A 27,821-nucleotide genomic window follows, 5' to 3' on the forward strand; every position below is an offset into this window, starting at 1 on the left:
AGCCCTTGAACCAGGAGCTACACCGCCTAGGAACTTCCTGATAACCAAGTCAGAAAGGGAAAGGCAAGCTGCACTCATCTTCTTGTCTGACGGAATAAAGTTTGGTAGGAGGAGCAAACTTCCTCCAGGCATTCCACTCCAGCCAGACTTCTAGCCAGAGTGTGTGCATGAACATGCAGACAAGCTTAACATCAGCACAGGAGGCTTTGCAGAAAGCACGCAGGAGTTCACACGGGCACTCCTGGCTTTGCAGTTCTGTACTAGGAGCAGCGCTCAGAGGTGTTCTTCATTCGTGAGTGTTAGCTTCACCTTTATGGCATTCCAAACAAAACAAAACAAAACAAAGCAAAGCAAAATCATTGAGGTATGTCTGGACCCAAATGACAAGTAAAGTTGCAGACTTTGAATATTCAAAAAAAAAAAAAACCAAATAACAATTACTGCAAGGTATGGAATTGTTTTGCTCTTTATTCATCTTTTTATGAGTTTTCTGATTATTCTATTGATTTTCCTCAACACTGTTAAAATTTAATAACTAGAAGCACGTTTGGGGTATATGAGAACTCCACATCCATTAACAAGTTGCATGCAAAAAAGAAGTGGCATTTAAAAATATATTTTTCTTTAAAAATCAATAAATCATTTCTACTGGCTCTAATAGAGATCAAAAAAATGAAATCAGCTTTTATTTTATTATGAAACTGACATTTTCGGCACTTACCTGAGAGAATAGTATGAGGTTTGTCAGATCATTTGCAGATTTTGAAATCTTTGTGTAACAGTGTTTTATAGAACACGGATGGTGATTGCCAAGGGATAGAAATTTCTAAGCAGATCTCCCTTTTATGCTCATCCCAATCATGCTGGGTAACTACAGACTGACTCATTATCTGACCCATGTATTTGTCCTGGGTCTAGGTCACACCTCCCTCCCTGAGCCAACTCCTACTTGTCCTTCTAAGTCTGTTCAGTGAAATAATCTCACCCAATTCTTCCCTAATTTCACTGAACTGTCCACAGAACCCTCCACATAACTCTGACCACAACTATTTTACCTTCGATTTGCTTATCCATCTCAGCTACTGGATTACAGACTTAATGAAAGCGGGGCTGCTAAGCTCCAGGGCCAAGCACAGTGCATGGCATAAAGGTGTTCAATAATTATAGAAAGAAGGAAGGGAGGGACAGAGGAGAGGTCAATTGTGAATATATTTCAATATAGACATCTTCTGTGCGCTTGCCAGCAAAGCTTATTCAAGTCAGTTGCTTATGTAACTCATTCATTCAATTCGTTACTCAATCACTGAAGTATGTACTCACTTCAGTAAGGTGTGTTTCTAGTGATCACTATGATGGAGATACTGCAGCGAATAATACAGGGATAGTCCCTGATCTCATGGATTTTACATTCAAGTTTGAGGAAATAATTTGTATAATTTGGTTTTTAAAGGCAAATGCAGGCACAAAAGGAAGATGGAAACAGATCACAAGGGCTGGAAATGTCATTACTCCTCAAACAGAAGAAAGTGTGGTAGCTAAAGATACCTTGGCCTGGAGGAGATACCCAAGGGAATACCTCAGGGGCCAGTGGAATCCTTCCCTCATCCCGTATCAGTGTCATATGATCAGTAAATCCCAGAATAAAGAATCTCACTCTATCAAATGTCACCAAAGTTTAGGGAGTCACCTGGGTTTTGAGAACCCTTGGCAGAGAAATGGAAAAGCTGAGATTATGTTTCCAGCTACCTTCTGTCAAGGGACTGCAGCCAATCAATCAGCTCACATTTCAAAGCTTCATTTCACCCTAGGAGTAACCAGAAGACTGAGTCTGAGACATAATTAATTATCCCTCAAGGCAACTGGACACACTGAATTCAAATTATATTCCTCAAGGTATCAAATGGTGGTTAGAAAATAAGAATGAAATAAGACAAGTTTGGTGGCCTGTGTCTCCTATTTTCACCCAATAAAAATGCCCAAGCGTCTGGGGCTAAGCACCTCTCTTAGAGATGACAGTGATCACTTACATCTCTGGCTTTCAAAGGAGACAGACCAAGAGGAGAAAACCGTGCAAGCCCACATGGCACCGCCGATCATCCTCCAATCTAGATCCAAATGCTCCAGGGGCAGAAAACAGGTGCGGTAACTAACTTCAAGGTCTCGTCTGACCCTGTGTTTCTGAGCCCAGTGGAAACCTAGACCTAAGTTACTAACGGCATGGCGGCCTCCAGTAAAACAGCAGGGCTAACCAGCAGGACTCTGCAAGTTGCATAACTTCTTCTTTTTTTTTGTTTTTTTTTTGAGATTTTATTTATTTGAGAGAGAGAGCACACCTGCACGCACACACTTGAGCACGAGTGGGGGGAGGGGCAAAGGGAGAAGCAGACTCCCGGTTGAGCAGGGACCCTGATGCGGGCCTCGATAACCCTGAGATCGTGACCTAAGCCAAATGCAGACACGTAACCGGCTGAGCAGCCCACGCGCCCCTCAAGGTGTATAACTTCTTTGAAACTTCCCCAGGCTTTCATCTAGCAAATGAAGTGACTGAAAGAAATGACCTGACTCTTCCAACTTGAAAATTTTCTAATTGTTAACACTGATTCCTGTCAAACTGGGACTAGCTCTCAACTGGTAAACTGCTGGTGGAGAAAATGTCCATGAGCTCTTCCTGTGCAGTAGAGCCCGTATCTACAGACCAAGGAAGGAATGGAGCTGATCCTTCATGGGCGGGCTATCAATGCTAGATAGCCAATGGAGTCCCTGATAGGGAGTTCCAAAGCCACAAGAAGGCCTTTGAAATGAGGTGCTGTCATCAAAACTGTAGTAACATGTTCTTGACCTTGAGGATCCCTTTCCTGCCAGAAGGAGTCACCGAAAAGAGAAGAGCAGGCCCCTTGGTTTGTTCTTCTGGAGGATTCTCTTTTCTGCTGTGGCTGATGAATAGAAATCCATTATCCCCTGCCCATCTCCTTCCCAAATGGAAGACAAGAGAAACATGTGAAGCATATTAAGCAACGAGTTCAATTTATAAATTATTAGGAACATTACCTACCCTTGGGGGTTTTCTGAAGTCTTTAATCGTGTGGAAATGCTTTCCAGTTGCCACGGGCCACCACGTTAATTAAGAGGCCTCAATATGTCCTCTGGGGCTTCTGACGTGAATTGCACATCCCACTGGCAGGGGACAGGCCTGCTCTGCCTCGTCAGCCTCTCGCCGGGGCATACTACGTTAGCCTGCTGCCATGAGCTTTGTCAGAACCCCTTCCCCAAGTCTCCAGGTGCAAGTACCCAAAGATCAGGGGTGAAATAAGATGCCCCCCCCATGATCTTCTCTCATTAAAATGCCATGGGGGGGCAGTAAGACAGCCTTCCATAAGCAAGAGACAAACTCCAAGACTAAGAGCCTTCTAGGTTAGGTGGGTTCACATCTGAAGGCCCTTCCCACCTGAAGATGTTATGAATGAAGTTCTGCTCAAGAGGAGACTCGACTTGACAGTTTTTAATTTTTTTGGTCTTTCCCAGGTCTAAAAGTTTGAATTCTGTTAGGCTGGACCACCTTCTTTCTTCTTTAATCCAGGAAGTTTGTCTCCCGTTTCTTTATGAGCCTTTAGGAGTGTCATTAGTGGGAGGCTGAAGCCCTACAGGCAAAGTGGCTGAAGGCTAGCGTGCCGCAGTCGGCCCGGGCTATTTCAAGTTGTCCTCTTTCAGGTTCTTTTTATAGAACTGCCTTTTTGGTTCTTGGGAGTTTTTCTTGCCTCAGAACCTTGACTTTGCTGTCCCAGAGCAGAAGAAAGAGTGCATGTGTTCATAAGGAGCTCAGAGCTCTCTGATCCTCAGCGGCCTCGGGGGCCTATTGTTGGCCTTGATGAGAATGCCAAGGCCGGTCCAGCTGGGGGAGGCAGGGGACAGAAGCAGCTGGTGTAGGCGGGGTGTTCCCGGTCCCAGGCTACCCTCATGGATCCCCTAATTCCAAAGACTTGCTGAGATGTCTGCAGAGTGGGAGAGCCGGGAGGGATCAGGAACCCCAGGCAAAGCTGAGGTCCTGCCGTCCCGCCAGAGACAGATGGAGCAATCTGCTAAGAGGGCATGCTGCTGAGGCAGACACCGTGGATGCGATCCCGAATCCGTGTTACGTGAAGAGGCTGGCCCCACATGTAACCCGTGTATGTGGGGGTGTGTGTGCATGCTCGTGCACGAATGCGTGTACTGTGCACCACAGGCAGGCTGGGAGATAAAAGGGTCCACGGAGAAGCAAAAGCACTCCAGGTCGCTGTCTCAGCAACCCATGGGCAGAGCCGCGTGAGACGGGCTCCCTCCATGGGCTGTGCGCACCAGCCCTTCAAAGCTTCACAAGCCAAGCATGAAGCCAATAAATAAATATCTCCAGCTGGATAATGCTCAGTGCTTATTCTTGGCCACGTTCCTTTCCTCCTTTCCTCTTTGTTTTTATGCAGTAGGTGATCTTGATGAAATAAAATAATAACAATAATCTGCTCCATTAGGACCAAACATTAAGGGAATTATTGAACAAGTAACAGAAAAGGCAGCTGGCACAGTATGTGCTAATGACCATTAGACTTTGACCCTCTTTCTCTCTGAAGATAATGACGTTGTTAAACCCCTCTTCCTCTCATCTCCCAAAAGTCAGGCAGCCTAGCCCAAGGGGAGGTGAGAGGTCTCAAAGACCTAAGAGCTCTGTGGGCAGCAGCTGGGGCTGAGCAAATGAAAATATTAAAGACCAGTCACTGAGGGCAGACCCTATGCAAGGTACCTGTGGGGACTCCGATGACCTGTCGGTACTCCAGTGACTTCAGATGGAAAAAAGTTGGGGGCAGAGGGTGAGAAAATCAAGATGTCAAGATTTCCCTGAATTTGGTACACACCACTTTCTGAACCAGTGCAGATTCAAAAAGCTCTGTTTCTTCCCCCTGCGCCCAGAATGAGGTGGGTCTTTAAAGGCTGTGCTATTCACAGATGCCTGCTAGTGGGGGGACAGGCAGAAGCCCCTTCACGTTGGCTGCAGGCCCTGATCGTATTCCTGTCCCACACAGAAAGGCACAACTGCTTGGTATGCCAGTCTAGTCACACCTTGAGGAGCCATGGCCAGCTTCCCCCTCACAATGGAACCACCAACGGTGTGGCATCTGCACTGGGAGAGGTGACAACCCTACCGAGCTGAGGGTTAGTTTTGTGAAGATCTCAAAGGTGACAAACCACCATGAAAGCATTTCTCAGTTTCTTATAGCAATCCCATTACACATGCTTAATTCCTCCCCTAAATTCCTGCCTTATTTTGTAATTCCATGGACACACTGCCTTGTTCCTACAGTATCGTTGCAATGCAGGAGGAAAAATACCGACCATGTTTGTAAAGTATTTACCATGTGCCAAACACAGCACCTGGTGAATTACATTATGTTATCTAATCCTACCAATAAATATTAGTAGAAATCAGTTTCCATTTTTCAATGAGAAAACAGGAGATCAGGGGGGTTAAGTAACTTGCTCAGGTTTTGTGGTAGTATGAAGCCAAATCAAGACTCAACCACTGATCTTAATGATTCTTTGACCTGGTTGAGTAGAAAGGGGCCCACCACTGGGCCTGGGCCCGGGCCCCAATTCCTTAACCTCCATCTTCTCTAAATTAAGCCCTGAATGGCCTTCCAGCTACACATAACCCTTAGGGTTATACAAGTAAGGATTCCCAAATGTCTACACTGAGTACTGTCTACATGGTCTGCTCTGGATGCCCCAAATCCTCCTCAGTCAAGCTTGATACTGGGTTAACCAAATGCGTAATCTCAAGTAATAATTTAATTGTGCCAGTGGTGGCCATATTTATCAGGCTGTCATTTCGACAAAGGCAAGGAAAATCTATGGCGATACCTGTCCTTGGGTAGAGGTTTTCTACTGTCTTCAGGGTTGGCAGGTACAGATGCTCGAGCAGTTCCTTGAGCACGGTCTACTACACATGCACACAGACTTCGGTGTCTTTGTCATCTGTAAGCCCTTATTCTGGGTGCAGAGACCTAAGGGGAGCAGTGGATGTTTTCCACAAGAGAGCAGCACATGGAGAAAACAGACTAGGAAGGATATGTTGGACTTGAACTCTTTCAGGGAAGCTAGGAACTGGTCACAGTTGGGTCACCTAAAAGATGGCTGGCCAACAGATTTGGACAAGGTCCGCAGGTCATGTCTTGCGTTAGAACTCCAAGGATGATAATGGTCACTTCCAACGCAAGTCATTCACAGCTGGTCAAATCCAGGAGCTTTCTGCTCCTAAAGGACCTCTCACTTGGAACTGACTTGACCCACAATGCAGGAGAACAATGGGCACCCATGCTCACAGCTCTTGTAACGCTCCAGCCATGACTCAATCTTGGCATCCAAGGAAGATGCATATTAAAGCTGAAGAATTATAGCAAAGGGAACAGGCGAGGGGATTAAAGGGAGCAGAGTCGCTGACGTACAAATACAATTAGCATACCCTATGCCAAGATATCTTCCAAACCTCTCGCTCTTGCCAACAAGCTTTGTCTGGTATCAAAGAGGGGAGGGAGAGGGAAGACTGACAGTCAAAAGAGTCTCCTCTTGGGCCATACGCTAAGTGCCGTGGTTCTTATTTCTCCCTCTTAAAAAATTATTATAATTCGATTTTTCTCTGGAACTAATCAAGCACAAAATCTGGAGAAGAGGTCTGGTCTGAGAAGGCAATCTGAGTGAGACACTGATGTTCTCATTAGGGCAGGCTTCCTTCAACTACCAGCTCCAGCATCAGCAGCATATTGTCTTTGGCTAATCACATTTTTGCAGGCAAAGCCACTGCAAAGTCTTCAAGTGCTTCCCATCATTAATTAAAAAAAAAAAAAAAGTTACCCCGCTCTGCCTCCTCCCTCTCTGGCATCCCACCCACCCAGCTCCGCATGATATCAGCTTTGTTCTTCTGGTTTTCCACGATTTCTCCCTTGTGTTTGGCTTTTGAGGGGGAGGTGATGAGGTTGACTACAGAACCTGACACCTGTGACTCGATTTCTTCGCTAGCTGTCCATGGCTCATTTTCTTCCCAGCCAGATGCTAGTCACATCTACCAGGCTTTTGGGCTCACCAGCCAAAGATGGGTCTGAGCAGAGGGAAGCTGGAAGCAGAGTCCCAGCCACCCCTGCTCTCCCCCCAGGGAAAGTAACAAAATGCCCAACTCTGATCCAGTTCTAATTTACTGATCAGTGGCTGGATCATGCAGTGTGAATCCACAGGTCAGCCTGATCTGGCCAGAGACTCTCCCATGATACAAAGACAGTCAGGGGTTCTTGCTTCCAAGGCAACTGATGAGACAGACATCATCTTTCCAGACAATGCATTATTCTGTAACTGGGGTGGGCATGTGTTGCTGACCCCGTGGGGGCCATTCCCAGCCAACCAGCAGCATCATTATGATTTAATTCAGATCACAGTGTTCATGGGATTTCATTTTTCCACTTTTTAATAGAGGTGATTTATTTTTTCTATTCTTAAGATTCAGTGTTATTGTAAGAGAGAGGGGGGGAGAGAGAGAGCAAGGGAGGGTTGAGAGGAAGCAGGGGGAGAGGGAAGGAGAGAGGGGACACAGGCATGGGGTAACAGGGCGTGTCCATACCTATCCCTGAGCCTTTGCCCTCTCCTTCCCTGACATGCCCTCCCTCTCTCCACCTCTGCCTCAGCCCCTCATGCCCTTCCACAGCCCCACCAGAAGTCTCTCTCCTTCCCAAAACCGACTTTGATTTCTCCAATCTGCAGACATGTTGTTTTCTCCCCACTCCAAAAGCATACATGGGCATTTCTTAATTAATCTTTAATCCCTAATTCTTCTGTGTCCTATCTCACAGCTCTGACTGCACTTGCAGTCAGAGACCCTGGCTTAAAAACTTACTACAGCCCCAGCCTCAGCAAAGACAGGCTCTGCTTGATTAATTATGGGGAGGCTGGCTTGACCAGGTTGATAAAGCAAAAATAGCATGACTTCCATGCTGTTTATCGACTCAGACTTAAGGCCTCCTTCTGGAAACCCATCTTCATGCCTCTCTGCGGGCTCCTCCACCAGTCCTGAGACATTCCCTCATCTGCAGAGCCTCCCAGCAAGAAGTCAACTGCAGTAGATGCCAGCTTCCTCACCCGCAAGGATGTTCAGATGGGAGGTCCAAGCTCCAGACCCATCACCCACAGGATATTAGCTGTGCTTTCAGAAAGCACGATGGTTTCTACTTATCCAACCTCATTCCTACTCATACCTTTTTGTACCCTCAGCAAGCTGCTGTGAGATGCCAGGGGCCTCACTTAAATCAACAGGGATTTTTTTTTTTCTGGAAAAACAAACAGGCCTGTATTTGGATCTGACTTTCTTGCTGTATTCCACGGAACTCTTCACGAATAGAGTCTCACCACCAGAGGTTAAAGAAATTTGTCACCACGTTTTTTTTATTACTGAGATATAACTGACATGCAACATTATATTAGTTTCAGGTGTGCAACATAATGATTTTTGTATATACTGGAAATGATCACCACATTAAGTCCAGTTATAAAACATCTATTTAGCACCTAATTATGGGAAAAACCGTACTGCGTGCTTTACAAAAGGAATGGTGTAAAGAAAGTCCCTTCTCTGGGAAACAAAAGCTTTCATTTTTGTTTTCATTAATATAGACATTATCTGTATTTATGTATGCACATATATTTACATTTATATTTCTGTTTCTGCAGAGGGACTGCAGGCAGGATGGAGAAGTTCTCGTTAACTCCATTCTGTAGCGTGGCAAGTATATCCACCTTAGCAAGAGGGCCACACGCTGTCGGGGCCAGCGCTTGCCAACAGTTTTCTCTACCACCACACCATGACAGATGACGGCTCCAAGCTGGGTAGACCCCCCAGCACACCCAGTACCAGGTGTAACTGTTTTTTTCTCTCTCCATCAAGAAATAAGACCAGACTGCAAGCTGAGTGAGAACGACCTTATTATAAGGCATTTATAATACAGACTCCACTCTGATGGAGAAAAGGAAACCACTCACAAATCTCGGCACTTCACCATTGTTGGTATCAAATTCAGTTGCCATACTTGACAATTGATGGGGACATGACACCATGGCCCAGAACTGCAGAGGAAGACGGGAAAGAAGAAAGAGAAAGAGGAAAGCTGAGGAGCCCTTTGCCCAGAGGCGGGCCGGTCTGGGGAGGAGTCCTCTAAATTTGTAACACAAGGGGACACCACCCCAGTCCTTAAGCCATGCCTGGAGCACTCAAGGCTGAAGACCTCCCTCTGAAAATATTCCACGGTGATTTTGCTCAGTATCAACTAAATACCAGTCTTAAAGATTTGGTAGATGATCACTGATAGATGGACAGACAGACAGACAAAGATGGCCCTGTGACCTGGCCAGCTCTGGTGTGTAGTAGGACAGTCTTCCCTAAACTTCCTGCTCCAGGATTATGTGAAGGGAGGAAGGGAAGTGATGGTTCGTGGGGAGGAGGAAGCGACACTGCCAGAGAGGAGACCTGAATAAAACAGTGCCCTGAAAGTCCTGCAAAACAGGGGCAGGTGCGCTGACTGACCACCCGCTCCTGTCCCCACCAGCGCCACTTACCAGCCACTTAGCGCTTGAACAAACCCTCTGAGCCCCAGGTTTCTGTGTGTCAGAAAAGCCCTTGCTCAGTCTTCCTTGTGCAGATGGCCGTTCATTCCAAGGTCCCTTCTGGCCTCTTACCAAAGGCCAGGCACTCTGCTAGGATGCAGACATGTGGAACACCCTACGCCTCCCCCCCGAAGAAGTTCACATTTGGGGAGACAGCCTCACACACAGACGATGAGAACCACGGCTGGAGCGTGCTCTGGGGACTGCACAGCACCACTCACCCCTGCCTAGAGGAAAGGGGGTCGGGACATTTCCCAGGGAAGTCATGGGCGAATTTTATAGAGCAGTTAGAAGTGACCCCGCTCAGAGCAGAGGAAAGACATTTTAAGCCAAAAGTAACACATTAATGAAATCATAGATGCGTGACACAGCAAAGAAGATCGAGGCAAGATGACTGAGCTGGTCAGCGTGGCTCGCACAGAGTGGAAACCAAGGCATGGTAGGAGATGAGGGCTGCTCATGAAAGGTTTACCTGGAAACTGGCCCTTCAGAGTGGAGGGAACTGTTCGAGGCGTTTCACCAGCAAGATGATACTGTCCAAGCTGCATTTTATCAGGAATAGCCTGGTGGCAGGGAGATGGACGTTCTGGGAGGACCAAGTGAGAAGGCAGCATGAACAGGTGAGAGGTGATGGGGGCCTGTCTGCCCTGGGGGTCAGGGGGAGGCACAGAGGGCTTCCAGGGACATTCAGAAAAGAAAATGAGCAGAGGCTGATGCTGGACTGAATGAGTGGGGAGAGAGAGGGAGGGGGACCTAGGCTGGGAGACTGTGTTGGTGGTCCTTGAACCATGGGAGACGCTGGAGGTGGAGAGGGCCTTCAGGAAGACAGAGGATGCGTTTCCTTTGACCCGTCTTGTTCAAAATGCACATGGACCACCTAGACAGATATGTGAAGTCAGAAGCTGGTGGGAGAGATGCCAAGGCCAGGGACAGAGACATTTACAAGGACCAAGTGAAAAAAAAAACATGATACAAACAATTTCTACTCATTTCACAAACACCAACTGGGGATGTTCCTTGTGTGAAGTGTTGTGCTGGTAGTTGTAAGAAATATAACGATGAATCAGACTCCAACCAGATCCTGCCATTTCAGAGTCTGGAGTCTAGTAGGGAAGAAGAGACTCATCAAAATCGCTTTTGGATGGAAACAGACACTAGCCAGAAGAGAGGCTCGGAGAAGCTTTCCTGTAGGCCCAGCTATAAGAAACCAAGGGGAGGCATGGTCTCTAGTTGAAAGATGCAGAGAGATGGCCAGGTGGACGCATTTGAAATAGGACCTGAAAGAGACGTAAGATTTGAATGCATACACATGGAGCAGAAGGGGGGGATGCAAGAGGACAATGCCATGGTCATGGCAGGGGCAGGCACAGTGAGCAGAAGGGCACGGAGAAGAGGGTCCTGCACAATAAGCAGGAGGAGGAAGATTGAGATCCTTCTGTCCCCAAATAATAAAATGCAGTTATTTTCCAGTGAAATAACTATTTTTCTCCTTTTGACTGTTCTTTCTCTGCAACCCTAGTGACCTGGAAGGATATTAGCTGGGTAAGGCAGCATTTGACACAGATGCTGGTGAAAATTTCTGGATGCAGAAACAGCCCTTTGAATGTGCTCACAGTATCACACAGGAATATTTACATGGCCCACTTCCCACTCCAACTTTTTTCATTGGATGAAATCAGGTGAAAATGAACATCAGATGCAAGTTTGATCAAAGAGGCCAAGGAACTCACAAAGGGCCTGCAGAAGAGGAAGCAGGGGAGGAAGACGGCGAGGCTCCGTTGCCTCAGAGACCAGAGACGACCTCTCCTTCCCACGAGAGAAATGGTGGCGTTGACTTAACTCGCCCTTATCCAGACGATATCCGGAGATGTGGCAGGGCCCACGTGGAAGGAAGCCTGGAAGGTGCCCTGCAGGTCCCGGAACTGTTATTTGACAAGGCAGAACCACTACCTTGGCAGGAATTTTCCTTCTGAAGCAGACTTTTTCCCCTAAGCACAGCTGCTGTCCTGAGGACACAGCTCCCAGGGCCACAGAAGCAATCAGGTGCAGAAGACACGTAAAACCACAACTCAGTTGTGCTGGTCAGAATCAACTGCACTTCCGGCTCCATCACGGTCATCGTGGATAGAAGGAGAAGCATCCTCTGAGAGTACAAGGGCTCTGGAGGTGAGTCTGCGCCTACAGGGCCAACTGCAGGCTGTGGGCCCTTCACAGGATGGCTCCGTCTCGTGGGCCAGGGGCCACTCCATCCTGCAGCTCCCCTCCCCACCCCGGGGGGCTCCTGGAGCACTTCCCCCAGCTGAGGTGGGGGCACATCCAGGACATTCCATGGAGACTGTCAGGAGTGAGCTGGTTGAGCACAAGAGGCCCTGGGCCGGCAGCTCGGCAAATCCTAGGGTGCCTGAGGAGAGGCCCCACTGGGCCACGGGAGAAGTCTCACAGAGCCACCAAACTCCTTGCAACAGGTCAGCACGGTGCAAAGTGCCAGCTTTCTCCCAGAGCAGAACCGCCTCTATTCAGCCCCACCTATAGGCACATAAACCTGCCATTTCCCCATAGACCATCATCTCATGTTCATAAAGGGAAAAAAGGAAAGCAGAGTTGCTGCAGGGAACAGAATAGAGCTTCTCTGCGTATTACTCTGAAGTCTGTTTTAACCAGGGGTTGCCAGTGTCCCTCACGTCCTTCACTTTCATATTCCTAGAATGTCAGAGCTGGAGGCAAATTGCAAGTTCATCCCACCTGGGGTTCCCAAGGCACAGTGCCCACAGCCCATCCATGCTCCTGGTCGATGCCATGCCAACGGCTGGCCAAAGTGGGAGACATTTTAATTTTATTATTTTATAAAATAGTATTTTTCCTAACCTGTACTGAAATAATTAACGGTAACATCAAACCCATGATTTTATTGGCGTTTTCATCTAAGGCTAAAATGAGTTCAAACTGGAAAAGCCAGCCAATTTAAATAAAAATATTCAGAGAATACAAGTATAGGTTGGAAAAAAAAATATGGCACAATCTGAATGCCTAAAGTTTTGAGAACGCTCATTTACAGTTGGGGAAACAGGTTCTGGAAGGTGAAGACGTCTGCCTGCAGTCTCACAGACCTTCGTGGGGAAAAGGCCTATCACAAAAGCGTCCTGACTTCTAGTTCGGTGGTCAGCGTTATCTCCCTAGCCAAGTATTTATCACTGTGGAGGGAAGAAGAGAAAATGCAGTCTAGATGAGTACAGCCCAGCTGACTCCCTCTGCTCCGGAAGTGCTGGGCAGAGCCCTGGCTGGGACACGTGGGTGCTGCCCACCCAGCCACAGGCGGAGTCGAAGGGAGGCGGTCGTGCCCGGGGTGGGCTGGAACTCTCAGGTGCTGAGTCCACCTGCTCGGGCCAGCAGAGCCCTAACACGGCCAGCTCAAAGCCCAGGGCCGGTGAACTGACTCCACAACATTTAGGGGGTAAAAAGAATCACATCAAATCAACAAACCCTCCTGCATTTGCTCTGTGTGGCAGCTTACCTCACTTCGTAAGAAAGTGTCTAAGTTCCAGAAACATCAAATTCCCACATCGCAAATGCTTATATGTATTAGCCCCAAAGCCTTCCATCTTCTTGCTCAGACAAGGTATAGGAAGGAAGGAAACAAATGGTTGAGCCCTTCAACAAACACCTGCTGTCTGATCCCATGTCTTCTTCACGGTGCTTTAGGGGGCAGCAGAACTCCCCTGGTGTTCACCTTAAGCAAACTCTGGCATTGGGAGCCATGCCCAGAAGCCCCCGCTCCTGCTCCACGAAGCCCGCCCCCCCCCGCTGTCGGCCACAGTCAATCTATCAATTAACTGAACATCTGATTCTCCCAAGTTAGAAGGCTACTTGACTCATCTCTTGCTATTCACGGATGTCAGCAGCAGTGGCAGAGGTATCGGGAAGATCATAAATAGCAAAGCAGCAGCAGGAGGCTCCTGACCTCCTCAGATGTGCCATGGAGACTCCTGAGGGCCCTGCAGGAGAGCTACTGACATCACTCTCTCGTGTAGGCAGGACTTCCAATGAACCTGAGCATGAACTTGACAGGGTATGCGATAAGGCGTTTTTATGACGTGAGGGCTTAAAATGCCTCGTCCACCTTCAGCCTCATAAGCCAGGCAGACAGCCACCACTAACTCCTAAAGTCCTTACGTATCACAAACCGAATGCATCGTGACATGTCTGGAAGCATAATCTATTTCTCTCCGTGCATGTACACTTATATTAGGTATTTCAGTCTGAGGGGCTGTTTTAACATATCTCAACATTTCACAAAAGTCAACTGTGTATGTCAAAATTGAAACCAAGCAGGAGCCATCAGCTTCACAGGGAAGAAAAAAAATTAGCATATTTCCTAATCGGCATCTTGTTTATAATTCTCTTGTCAAGTCTAAGCATATTTTTGTTTTCATCAACTTTGTCTTTGCTAAACCCATCAATACCTCTCAGGAGAGGCTAATAGCTTGCATTTTACCTGAATTTGTGCCTTGAATTTGTAGCAAGAACAATCTTTGGCAATGCCTGCTTTAAGTGACAATTATAATCAATCTACAGTAGTCTGACTTAAACTAGCAAACTATTATCTTTCACTTTGCAAATGGGACCCTATCACTTCCCTGAGTTGTTAAGGTTTTAGTCTCTGTTTAGGATCTGTAGACAAAAGAGAATGGACTAGATCGGGATCAGCAAACTATAGCCTCTAGGCCAAATGAAGCCCACTGCTTGTTTTGTAAATAAAGCTTTATTGGAACACAGCCACATTTATCCATACTTATTGTATATGGTTACTTTGGCACTAAACGGCAAGGGTTGGGTAGTTGACCAGACTTCATACAGCCTGCAAAGCTGAAATGTTTATCATTTGGCTCTTCCCAGACCCCTGGCCTAATTTCCTGCCATTATCTGGATTAAGCTCTCTCTGTGGGCACATGGCTGCTCACATCTATTATACCCAAATCTACTCTTTTTTTTAAATAATATTTTTTTTATTATATTATGTCAGTCACCATACCGTACACCCCTAGTTTTTTATGTAAAGTTCCACAATTCATTACTTGCGTATAACACCCAGTGCACCATGCAATACGTGCCCTCCTTAATACCTATCACCAGCCTATCCCATTCCCCCACCCCTCTCCCCTCTGAAGCCCTCAGTTTGTTTCCCAGAGTCCATAGTCTCTCATGGTTCATTCCCCCTTCTGTTTATCCCCCCCTTTCTTCTTCCCTTTCTTCTCCTACCGATCTTCCTACTTCTTATGTTCCATAAATGAGTGAAACCATATGATGATTGTCTTTCTCTGCTTGACTTATTTCACTTAGCATTATCTCCTCCAGTCCCGTTCATGTTGCAGCAAATGTTGAGAACTCGTTCTTTCTGATAGCTGAGTAATATTCCATTGTATATATGGCCCACATCTTCTTAATCCAGTCATCTGTTGAAGAGCATCTCGGCTCCTTCCACGATTTAGCTATTGTGGACAATGCTGCTATGAACATTGGGGTGCATATGGCCCTTCTCGTCACTACGTCTGTATCTTTGGGGTAAATCTACTCTGTCTCCACCAAGCACTCGGGAGTGTGGGCCTGAGGGCAGACTTAAAGGCAAATTTCAGGTCTGTGAAACAATCCCAAAACTTTAGACCCTGACAGAAGCAAGGGGAAGGTAGCTCAAGCTGGAGGAAAGATAAAAACCTTCAGAATAAGAACTCCGAGTCTCTCCATCACTGCTGGCCATGAAGGTCACCCACCAGTCTATGCCTTCTTTTTCCCGTCATGAATGTGAGTAACAACAATTTTTGTATATGTAGATACCAGAGCAGAGGAGGAATTCCCATAATGACATCATTTGGTTTGAGGAAATAAATAAAAAAATAAATAAATTAGTGAAGTTCTTCCAGGGAAGTTTGGAGCTGGGATTACCATCCCAAACCATAGGATAGTTGCTAGGAAACCTTGTAAACAATGAAACAGAAGTGGCTTCATAATGCCCTAGATGTATATGACCACGTCCCAGCTTCGTCACAGGCCCGCTCTATTGCCCTGAGGTCCTTAATTGCCTCAAGTCTTGTCCCCGAGGACAACTCCTCTAGGACTCCTGTAAAAGGTTGCTATGATCCCAGCTGCTTTTCTGGCTCCCTAAGGTAGTGAGCCCCAGGGTAACACACGGCACACAGAATTGTTACAGCCAGCTTGCATGGCACCCCAAGAGTTTACGTGGTGAATATTTACTGGGCACTTCCCATGGGTCAGGCACTGTAGGAAGTGCTTAGTAAGAATCATCTCATTTAGTCATCGAAACAGCTTGAAGAAGCAGAATCTATTATCATTCCCATTTTAAAAATAAGGAAAGTGAGTTTTGAGAGATTTAAGCAATTTGCCCAAGGACACTAGAAAATCTAGTAAGTGGTAGAACTAGGATTTAAACTGGTCTCTCAACATTAGCTGCAACATGGACAGGACTGGAGGAGATCATGCTAAGCGAAATTAGTCAAGCAGAGAAAGACAATCATCATATGGTTTCACTCATTTATGGAACATAAGAAGTAGGAAGATCAGTAGAAGAAAGGGAAGAAGAAAGGGGGGGTAAACAGAAGGGGGAATGAACCATGAGAGACTAGGGACTCTGGGAAACAAACTGAGGGCTTCAGAGGGGAGGGGAATGGGGGAATGGGATAAGCTGGTGATGGGTATTAAGGAGGGCACGTATTACATGGTGCAAGTAATGAATCGTGGAACTTTACATCAAAAACTAGGGGTGTACTGTATGGTGACTGACATATATAATAAAATATTTTAAAAATATTTTAAAAAATTAAAAATAAAAAAATAAACTGTTCTCTCTGATAGCGAAGCCTTGCTATAAACCACCGCCCTAAAGTTCAATACCATGGGACTTACAGTCTTGAATGGCTTCTTGGCTCCTCAATGACCTTTGCTCAGAGCCTACCCCAGGCTTCTTTGCAATGCTTAATCCCTTTGTTCAGTGCAAATCTTCACTTTTTGAAGTGGCTCGGAAACTCCACCATGATGACACCTTGCCCAGTTTTCTATGTGCTTTCCTAATTTTCATCAAGGGAAAGGGTTTCTACTGTGCTAGCTAGAAGAAGCAAAATTACCCCATAGCCTAGAAAACTGGAGAAATTGGTTGACCCTGATACCACCCAGCAACACCACCCTAGCAGAATGAAGTCTGGAGTCAGTTACACTTGCCTTGAATCCTGGCTCCACCTGTATGACCTTGGATCCATGATTTACTTTCTTTAAGTCTCAGTGTTCACATCTGAAAAGTGGGAGAATTACTATCTATTTCACAAGGTTGTTGTGGGAGTTGATTGATATTATGCATGAAAATGATCCCATTCATTGTCTGGGACATAGTAAGGGAAATGTGAGCTTCATTACTAGGAGTATTACCAGTTCTTCTGATCAATTTACCCCACAGAGATTATGACTCCTGCTTTCAAAAGGACCTTCAGGGATTTTTGGAACTAAGTACTTAAAAGTAATTTGTTGGCTTCTATATCAAGTGAGCTAAATTGCTGAACAGAGTATTACATCATGTTGTTAAAAAATAGTATCCTTGTGAAAATGTGGCCTCTTAGCTATTTTACTTGCTATCTGGAGAAATGGGGGCAACTTAAGGCCTCTATGAGCTTTAGGAAAGAGAAGAACAAACTTATAAAGAGGAAGTAAAACATGGAAAGAAATGGAAAAGAACACTCCACCTGGCTCCCAGTTCTGCCAGAGGCCATCCTCAGATATTAAGTGTTAATAATATGATTAAATGTTCCTTGAAAGCAGAATGTTGTCTTATTAATTGTCTATCTCCTTAGTAGATATACGTGTGTGTGTGTGTGTGTGTGTGTGTGTGTGTGTGTGTACATACCCAAAGCCTGAGAGATACTGGTAAAGAATAAATATCTAAATGAATAAATGAGTCAATGACCCTTTTAAGTCAATGATAGGTCAATCATGCTCTTAAATCTTTTTTTTAAATTTTTGTCTCTAAAAACTTACTGCAAAGTGTGAAAGTATGCATACAAAGAAGCCAAAGTTTATTGTTCTGTGACTTTCACGATTTTAGAGCTGGAAGTCCCTAACTGCCCTCTTCCCTTCCCTGCCAATACGCCTGCTGCCAGCTGTGAAGTGGTGTGGCTGAAGCCAAGGTTAGCAGGTGGGGGTAGCCAAGCTGAACCAAATCTGAGCTTTTGGGGTTAGCTGCCTGGTGTAGCCACAGGAAGAAAGATCTATATTCCACCTTGGTTGTGGGTCCTAGTGCTCATAGAGTTATTAGTTTGGAATTAACGATAGCGAAAAGTGTCAGATGAGTCTCAGCTGTCAAAAGTGGACAAAACAACAAAAACTGGTAAAAGAACATGTAATCAATACATATCGGGCACTCACTATTGTCCAGAATAGGAGCTGGGTGCTTCTTAGAGTATAGAGTCTAGACTCTGACAACTACCTCAATTTAGATCCTGGCTCTGTACCTAATAGCTGCATAACTTTAGGTGAGTTACTTAGCTTGGCTGGCCCTCAGTCCCATCATTTGTAAAATGGGGTGATAACAAGCCCTAACTCATGGTGTGATAAGAATAAAAAATAAGGCTATATATTGAAAGTACTTAGAGCAGTGTCTGGCACTTGGTAAATAGAAAATAAAACTGCGATGATGATGATGATGATGCTGGTGGTGGTGATGGTGATGGGGATGACGGTGATGACAGTGATGATGGTGATGATGTACGATGGTGATGGTGATGCTGGTGGTGGTGATGGTGATGATGGTGATGACAGTGATGATGGTGATGATGTAACGATGGTGATGGTGATGCTGGTGGTGATGATGGTGATGACGGTGATGACAGTGATGATGGTGATGATGTAACAATGGTGATGGTGATGGTGGTGATGGTGATGGTGATGATGGTGATGACAGTGATGACGGTGATGATGTAACGATGGTGATAGTGATGGTGATGATGGTGATGGTGATGATGGTGATGGTGATGATGGTAATGATCGTGATGATGATGATGATGGTGGTATTGATAATGGTGGATGATGATGATGACAATGATGGTAGTGATGATGGTAATGATGGTGATAATGATGACGATGATGATGACAGCATCCTTGGGTCCTCCAAGCATCTCTACTAGTATATGCCCATTGTACTGAACAGTTAAATCATGGAATCATGGCTTCTCAGCCTCTGCTAAAGAAACTGGTTCTGAGCTGGGCCTGGAGTAGGACTAGTCACGTTCTGTGCCACTTACTAAGCCAACCTCCCCATAACGACAGCCAACAGGAGAAGGTGAAGGTTACATCTTCCTATGGGATAACTTGATAGGAAAAGCTCTGAACAAACAGGAACTGCAGTCACTAGCTGGTCCCTCTGCTTGTCTCCCTGAGGAGTTAGAATACGTGGAGGAAAGCAGGGAATCTGAGCTGCACAGACAAAGCTGGAAACATTGTAAAACTGCAGGGATCAAGAGGGGTCATAAGTGAGGTGACCTGATGAGTAAATGGATAGTACCAACACTTGAAAGCATCAAAATGGGGACGAGATTTACAGAATAGATGTGACAAAGGAACCAATTCATGGCAACAGGAGCAATGAAAATGGACATCAAAGAGCCAAACCACAAACTGCTGAGGCTGGGGGCTGACAGCATGACTCGGACCCTGTGCAATCTTCCAGCTCCCGGCTTCATGAAATTCTGCTCTGGGGATTTTTATCTGAAGATTCCTGTCTACCTTATCTCCATGTGAATTTCAGTAGTCAAACTCCATTACAGAGAAGGCCTGAGTGGATTTCCATTTTTTGAAACTAAAAAGCCAAGCAGTGAATGTATCCATTTCACAGATTAAGCGAGAAGCTTCCAGAAAGGTCAGTGGATTACCTGAAGTGGTAGAGCCAGGTTCTGGAGTTCATCTTCCAACTCTAAGTCCAGTGTATCTTTCCTGCACACCCCAGTGCCCCCTCTACAGGAACACGGGAGGGCAACTAGTACTCACAATACCTCAACCACTGGGATGGCTGATGGACTTACACATACCTGCACCTGATGTGCCTTGGCAAGGGCTGCACAGCCAAACCGTGGTGCCGGGTGGGAAGGTTTTATAAACCAACCCTCCCTCGGCACTTGGGATGGCCCCCAAATGGGCCCTGGCATGTCATCTTTCGAACATCAGTCTGTCAGCAACAACCCAAGAGAGAGGAGGTCTTGTTTGTAGGGATCTTGCTGATTCTTTTAGGAAAGTCCCACCATTTTCATAACGGAAAGCCAAGTACACAACGATGGCTTTGGCAAGTTGGGGGGATGACCAAAAGTCAGTTCTGCCTCATGATAGATGGCTTGAATTGCTAGAAAAGTTCTTCGGACTGACTCAATCATTACTCCAGTTCTAGACTTCGTGGTAATAGAAGATATGTCTAAACTCCACCATTTCTTTCTAAAGATCAGAAGGATTGGCCCTGATAAATTAGGGCATGCTCAGCTGAACCGAGCGAATGATAAAAATTGACAAAAGAGATATAAAAGTGACCCTCATTAATGAATTAGCTAATTAACTTTTGTAACAGGTGGGCTAAAGGCGAAAGGAACGGACAGAGAAAGCATCCAGCTCTCCTGTGCCCCCAGATACTTAATAATTAACTGATGGTCTTGGTGGCAAATAGCAATGACCGTGCATAGAACTGCCCTTCCCTGCCCTTTGGCGTGGCCGAGCTCTAGGAGTACAGTATAGACTTTTCCAGCAAAGTAACACGTGATGCGTAGGCAGCTGAACGAACTTGAGCAGGGATGCACACAATTGTCTACGGTCCTGGAAACACCATCCTGGAGGCTCCCATAGGTATGGTCCCTCGGCTTTGCACCGATTGGCCCAAGTCTCACATCCCCAGAATGGAACTTCTCTGAAGTGCCCATTCTATTTCCTGGACACTGGGACTCCACAGTAGCACCTGTGGCCTCTTTTGTCCCAGAACCTTGTTCTCTACACTGTTGCTCCCCAGAGAAAACTGTGTGTCCAGGGCTCACCTGGGGCTCCCAGAAACAAGGTGCCTAGAAACACCCAAGGAGCCAGGCGCTGGGGACCACAGGAGCCTGCAGACACTGGCTGGGACTAGTGGTCTCCAGCGTCACCCAGCCTTTGGCGATGGGCTCTAGTCACACAAGCCTCAGGGAGATCAACAGATGCTCAAAGATTATTTTTTCCCACAATTGTGAATTGTGCCTAAGAATTTAGGCTCAACTATGAAAGATCACCTACCAGTGGAAGTTATCACCACAAAATATATATATCAAACTGAAGCATTTTTGAAAGGTTACTTGTTGTGAAAAATGTATTTAACAAACCTATATGCATATAGGAAGTCTATTAACACTACCATCTTTAATTACAAAGATGAAATATGTAGATAATACATTAAAATGCTATTATGCACCATTCAATTCCTTTGCACACTTTAAGGAGAAAAATGTGGATCACATGGTAAATTAGCCAAAGTACAAAATGGAAATTTAAATCCAGAGAGTCTGAATATCTAATGTAAAGTCATATTAAAACCTGATCTTCTATGGAGTAAACAATTTGCTTATCACTGAAAAATTCTTTTGACTTCTGGATTTAAATTCACACATCAATTTTCATTTGATGATTTTGCTTTCACTTGTTCAAGAGTTTGCAAAAGAGTATCCCTGTGTACCTCAGTAGTTTTAAATGTCAATTATCTTGCAAAATTCAAAATAAATCTCTTCAGCCTCGTTTCAATCATGCAGGAGGTTAAAACCCATTGTTTGACCCTCCGAGCAATAATATACGATTTCAGAAGGGAAGGAGTACCTCTTTGGAAAAAATAATTCAAAAATTTTAGGATGTGATTGAAAAATAAGAAAAGCAAAAGGTTTTTCAAAGTTTTAAATTGCCAAGTTCCCAGCTGAGGTATTGGTTTTCTGCAAGCCCACAATTTTGCTGATGGTATATTTATAGTGGGCACAGTGTAAGAGAGAATTCACCAATTCTCATTCATAGAGTGTCACATGGATACAGAAAAGGTTTGCCTTTGCCTTTCAGTCTCTCATTACTTATACTTTGTGTTTAAAACTAAACACAGTAAATGCAAAATGTAAAAATAAACAGTTGTCCCTGCATTGAGGCAATATGGATGAGAAAAGTGTAAATACAAAATGAGAGAAATGTAAACCGAAAGGTTTTCACAGAACCATTAATTCCCTCGGCACATGTTGGAAATATTTAGAATTACCAGTTAAGCTTTTAAATATACATTTTCTTAACAAGAGAGAAAAGGCTGGGTGTATTCATGTTTTGATAATCACCTTAACTTCTCTCTTTTTCAAATTATGTTATTTGGATCCAAACCGAAAACCGCATCAGTATCGACCGTTATAGTTAATGAAAAATAGCTCTGCTATTGTCATTTCATAACTAACAGGGTTTGGGTAATAAAATTTCATGTAAGTGCATTCTGCTGCCCAACAGCGTTACTAGTCAAAGGACTGCAAAATCTTCTGACATTTATAATGCTCTCTTTCCAGATGTCTCAAATGGCTGCCTACTTTACAACTCCAAAGGATATGGTATAAAGGGTATCAGATAAAGTCTACCAGTCCCTGAGTCTCTCAAGAAGAAGCCATCAGAGATTCTAGGAACGACATCTTCAAACAGGATACCCTCAGGCTTGATTTCTAAGCTGAGGGCAGACACACAACTTTAGACTTTGAAACTGTGTCTACAAAAGAACGTGAAGGATAGGAGAGGCGATGTGAGAGAGTGTATGGCATGGAATGAGAATGGGGCAAGGTAAGGTGGCAAGCCGGGCTGTAGGAGACTCCACTAACCACACCATCTTTGACAAGGATGGGAGGGAGTGCTTATTATATCTTCACTTTACCTTGGGATTCTTATTTTCTTACAGAGGTCAACGGCCTTTCTGAATTTTTCATAGAGATGTGGGCCTATCCACATCGAAGAAGTCAAGCCACAGACAAACACAAGACTTGCCTTACCTCTACCCTTTTCCCATGCACTTTTAACCTCCTTCCCCTCCAGCTTAATGAAAAATAACATAAAATAAACTAAAATAAAGCTGAAGGAATAATTTCTTCCATTTTATTTGGAAGACAGAACGTCATTGTTGGTCTGCCATGGGTGACCAGTAGCATACGAAGGAAAGATTTCAGAGACAGGTTGAAGGCTGACTTTTGTTCTCTTTCCATTTCAGTGCCCATGCTCCATTAACCCCTGCTTGGGAGGGCCTCAAACAAAAAAGCATTAGTAATGTAGGGCTTCTCGCAGGGGTTGTTATATTTTAAGGGCACAACCATGTCCTCAAATCCTTTGGCATCCTTGATCGGCGCATTTCTATCCTCACCGCCAACCACCCCCACAAACACTCATGCACATATACACACATACATATATACCCATATACTTCTCCAGAGAACTTACTGGAGCACATCATTCTGAGGACAGAAAGTAGAATTTTTGCTACACTAAGATGTGACTGTCATTCTGTGGATCTTCACACTACTCCCCCAGCCCCCAGCAAACACACCTTCTGACACATTGCCTGTCTTAACCACTTGTATTCAGGGTCTTTCTTTCAGACACAATCACACCCCATATTAGTTCTTGGATATCTTTAGACACTGTTCTACACCCTAAACATTTCTTTAGTGTGATGACTCATTCTTTGAAATGGTCTTAGACCAAAAGAAACAAAACAAAACAAAAACCATCCATGATAATGTCTACTTTCCACAATGATGGGAGGATGGGAATGACTGGTGGGAAGTCCACCATTGTGTCCTTCTTTTCAGTCAGACGGTACCATAAATGTGAAGACAATGTGGCCTCTCCATCTGTCACTCCAGTCAATGCCAGCGTTGATTCAACTGATCTGCCTGCTCTCACCACTCTTTGGAAACTACAAGCTACTTTAAAGAAGACAAGCTTCCCTGAGAGAGGAAATGCGAGTCTTTAATTAAGGATGTACAGGTAGCGGCGGTGCCATATCAGAAACCTCAATTAATTCGTAAATGTGAGGCATAACAATCTCACTTACCTGCCTGCCTTCTAGCACATCTAAACACAGTTTACCATTTGCTCCTCAAGGATTCTTTTCTTGACCATATAGTTTAAATAAAGTAGCTTGTGTCTATGAAGGTAATGTATCAAGCCAGCTGTTCATGGGGACACCAGCTGAGGAAGAAGTAGGAGACTTATGTTCTGAGATTTTATCAGAGCTTTTATGGGGACTTTCAATGCCGAATATTTGGGTGATGAAAATTTCTATATATCTAAAATGTGCTCAGTTTCTCCCGATCTGATACACAAAACTGAACAGCATGTAGTGTTGGTGCCAGAGTAATAGAGTTTAGACCAAGACCCAGATTGGTCTTCTGTATGGTTTCATAAACATGAGGCAACCCATGCCTTCCCGTACATGTGGCCCAGGAAGAGTCAGTCCAGCCTCAGCCTGCTCTCAGGCTACCCTAGAAGCAAATGATGTATTTGGTTTCACCAACATAATACTAATACATAAAATATCTACCACAAGTGGAACAGGCATTTTCTATCTCCACTGGGGAAATTCATTCATTTCTTCCACAAATATTTATTAAGCATTAACTATGTGAATGTGTTGTTCTAAGTGCAAAGAATACATCAGTGAACAAAGCACCACCAAACAAAACCCCTGCCTGCCATTGTAGCACTTCCTTTCGAGTGAGATTCTAAAACACAAGTTCCTAGAATTTTAGAAAGAATCTTCTCATTTTCTTGAGGTCTCAAATTTCTGAATAGGACAAGGGATGCCTAGGGTGACATTCAGAGCCAGGCTACGGAGAAGGGCAAGTACGTATTGACATGCGATTCGTTGTAAGAGGTGAGGAAGCCAAATGCTGACTTCCTCCCAGCTGGGAAAAGAGAGACAAGGGCTTGGTAGCAGCAAGGAGCTTGGCAATTCAGTCATTTCGCAGACATGTATGGAGCAACTATTGTAAGATATTCTGATATACGAGTTGAATAACCCCTTTCTAAGACAACCCACCGCCCCCATCCGATCCTGTCTGTTGTTTGTAAAAGTCACTCCGTGTCTAGGCATGTTCCCAAAGAAAACAGCTCGGTAAGGGCGGTACAAAAATAATGGCAATTTTTGCTTCACCACAGGTGGAGACATTTCCCACAAATGGGACACTTACTTATCCACATGATCAATGATCATTGTGCTGTGGGTTTTGTAGAGCTATGTCTACAGCACCGAGACTCTTCACGTCAGGATAACATCGGCTATGGCCCAAGGGGCTAAAGCCATGCCGCTCTTACCATGACTGAGATGTGCAGGATCCTCAGTTCCTCTTCTGCTGACTCATGCTGGGGTTCTTCTGTTGGGTCTTGTCCAGGGAGGCTGGGAGCACCATCTTGGTGATGAATGTGAAAAAGCAAAGTGCCATTCTCCAGCCATTGCTGTCTCCAGCGCACCAGAGGGATGTCCTCTGTGTTCCCTGAGATCTCTAGAGGACAAACACCAAGGCACGGGTCAGAATTCTGATGGGACCAATCCGAATCTTACTCATCTTCTTCCTAGACAATGGTACCAATCAGCCAGCATCAGCAAAGACAACTAAGGCTTCCAGCTCGAGTTAGGTCAGGTTTACAGCTGTTTCGAAACTCAAGGAAGGGAAGAGGCCCTGAGAAAGAGAATGATACCCCATAAGTCTTTGCACCATAATCTAGTGAGCCAGGCTCTCACCCATTGAGAAAAACACAAAGGTGAAAATTCAAGTTCTTCCCCATATTTCTATGATCAATAGCATCCTTTACCCAGCACAGTTTGAATACCCTGATAACCCCCCGAGGTAAATACAAGGTTGTTTGCCTCTCGTAAATTTGAAAATGTGAGTTCCCTAGCAATTACTCCTAGACACCAGTGAATCTACCAAGGAGAGAGTTGGTAATTACTGTGCAGAGAACTGGCCCGTCTGGAACAGTCCTGAGAGGTTACTGCAGAGCCACTGGGGCTCACAGGATATTTCTAAAACCACAATCATTTGCTGCATAGCCCACTTGAGATGTGTGATACTTGCTGTGGCAGGTATTGTTCTAATTCCCTTTAATGTTTCTCTCCTCTGCAGAGTAGAGGCGGTGCGTGTGGAGAAGGTGGTGAAGAAGTGGGCCCCTGTCGCAGACAGAAGCTCTCACTTGCTCTCAGGGCTCTAGACTGAGACAGTGGACGATTACCAACGATGAATAACAAAATACCAAAACCCGACTACGCACGTACCTCACACTGCAGGTGCTAAGCTACTGTTATAAGTATGCAGTTATTAAATGTCTCTCTTGCTAATATTCCTGAGCAATATCATATGGAAGCTTTGCGACATCCCACAATAGAGAGACCTGATTAACCTAGCCTTCCTAAATTTCATTTGGCCCCCAAATTCTTTTTTCCTTAACGACTATTACCACCCTAGGAACTAATATTCCGCTGAGCACACTTTGGAGATGCATGGCTTTATAAAATTTCATTTTTTAAAAGGCATGGCTTCTTCTCCCAAAATTTATCACCTTTGACCAAAAAAAATTATTCCATAGGCATAAAAAAGATTTAATAAGACACATTTAGAATAGTATTCTCATCAAGTACCACACCATAAAGAGGGAAGCAATTTTAACTATTTATGGAGTTTATAAATATCGTTCACTATTTGTAGGAGGGCACAAATGATGTCATGCTTTATTTATTTACTTATATATTTATCCATTAATTCACTTACCACATATCCATATCCATGGGCATGTACTATGCACCAGGCACTGTTCTACGCGCTGTAGCACTAACCTAAATGAGTCCCTCAACAAGCTCTCCAAAGCAACCCACCCTGAGTGAATGTGAATGTGTTACACCGTGTGCACGACACCATGCAGAAATATAGACGGAGAGAGCGGCCTTGCCTAGGTTGAGGGTGGAAGAGGGGAAGAAAAGTAGCATTTTGGAAGAAGATACTGGCATTGGGCCTTGAAGGGTGAGCGGACTTCCTTTTAAAAGGGAGAGAAGTTGGAAGAGGACATTCAGACACTGATAGGAGAATTGGAGGGGGAAGAAGAATACTGTCTGGTCCTCTCAGGGTAGGTCAGGGAGAAGAATTCATATGAGCCCCAGGTTATTCGCCTTCCCTAGAAGATATGGATAGTATTCCCCACCTCTTCCCAACAACCGCCAGACCAGGGAGAAGAGTAAATGGGTGTGTGAGGGACGATGAAGCAACAGCACAGACAAGACCATCCTCGGCCCCCTGCCCAATCGCCTAGAGCACTCTGTCATCCCTTCAGGACGGTAGGCTGCCCATGCTCTGGGGAATGACCGACACCAGCCGCCAGGAAGCTACAGTGGGCAGAGGATAGGACAATGGAGGCCCCCCTGCATCCGGGTCTTGGTTTTCCGTAGGCACAGCCCCATTTGTTGAGTGAGGCAGTGAGTGACACAGGCCTCGCAAGTTCACGGTGCCTCTAAGGAGGCCTTCCAGACTTCCAGGTGAAGAGCGACCCTGGGGCATGCCTCCCAGCAGCCCTGCCACACGTCACTGCAAGTCTCCCCATCACAAGCCCCTTCCCAACCACCGCTCAAGCCTTCACCTCGGAGCACCAGGAAGCTTCCTCCTGGGAAACACACCCTTCCCCCAAGTCCCTTCCCTGCCACTGCAGTGGAAACCCAATAGTCTCCTCACCACGGCCAATAATCACAAGCATTGACAACTCCTAATAGAGCACCTAACGCCGTCATTAAGTCACTCAGAGCAACACATGTGCAGCCTCCTACCCACACCTGCTCTTAGCCAGCCTGGGATTAATTCCACACATGCTGGGTGCCACTTCAGCCCTTCCTGTAACTCTTCAGAAGGAATCTAGCACCTCATAACTCTAAAGTGCTTAAACTGATTTTTTTTTAATTTCCCAGGAGACCCTCATCAAAAAGGCCAGGCTCATTATCTCCATTTTACCTGTGGAAGCAAGGACAAGCAAATATCCAGACCAAGGTCATGCCAGCCTGAATCAGAACAGGGGATAAAACTTATCAGATCCCCTCCACCCCCACCACACACCAGACG

The 27,821-nt window shown here is 45.3% G+C and overlaps 1 protein-coding gene across 2 annotated transcripts in view; it reads right to left on the minus strand.

The window, feature by feature from the left end:
• Positions 1 to 27,821, minus strand: part of ASTN1 (astrotactin 1) — a 305,257-nt gene that overhangs the window by 161,549 nt on the left and 115,887 nt on the right. For both annotated transcript variants that reach the window (XM_034666761.1, XM_034666760.1), the window contains exon 2: positions 25,039 to 25,226. In XM_034666761.1, the coding sequence (XP_034522652.1) occupies positions 25,039 to 25,226 (188 nt within the window). The remainder of the gene's footprint in view (positions 1 to 25,038; positions 25,227 to 27,821) is intronic.

The sequence above is a fragment of the Ailuropoda melanoleuca genome, chromosome 8 (assembly GCF_002007445.2).
Source record: "Ailuropoda melanoleuca isolate Jingjing chromosome 8, ASM200744v2, whole genome shotgun sequence".
Classification (NCBI taxonomy): Eukaryota; Metazoa; Chordata; class Mammalia; order Carnivora; family Ursidae; genus Ailuropoda; species Ailuropoda melanoleuca.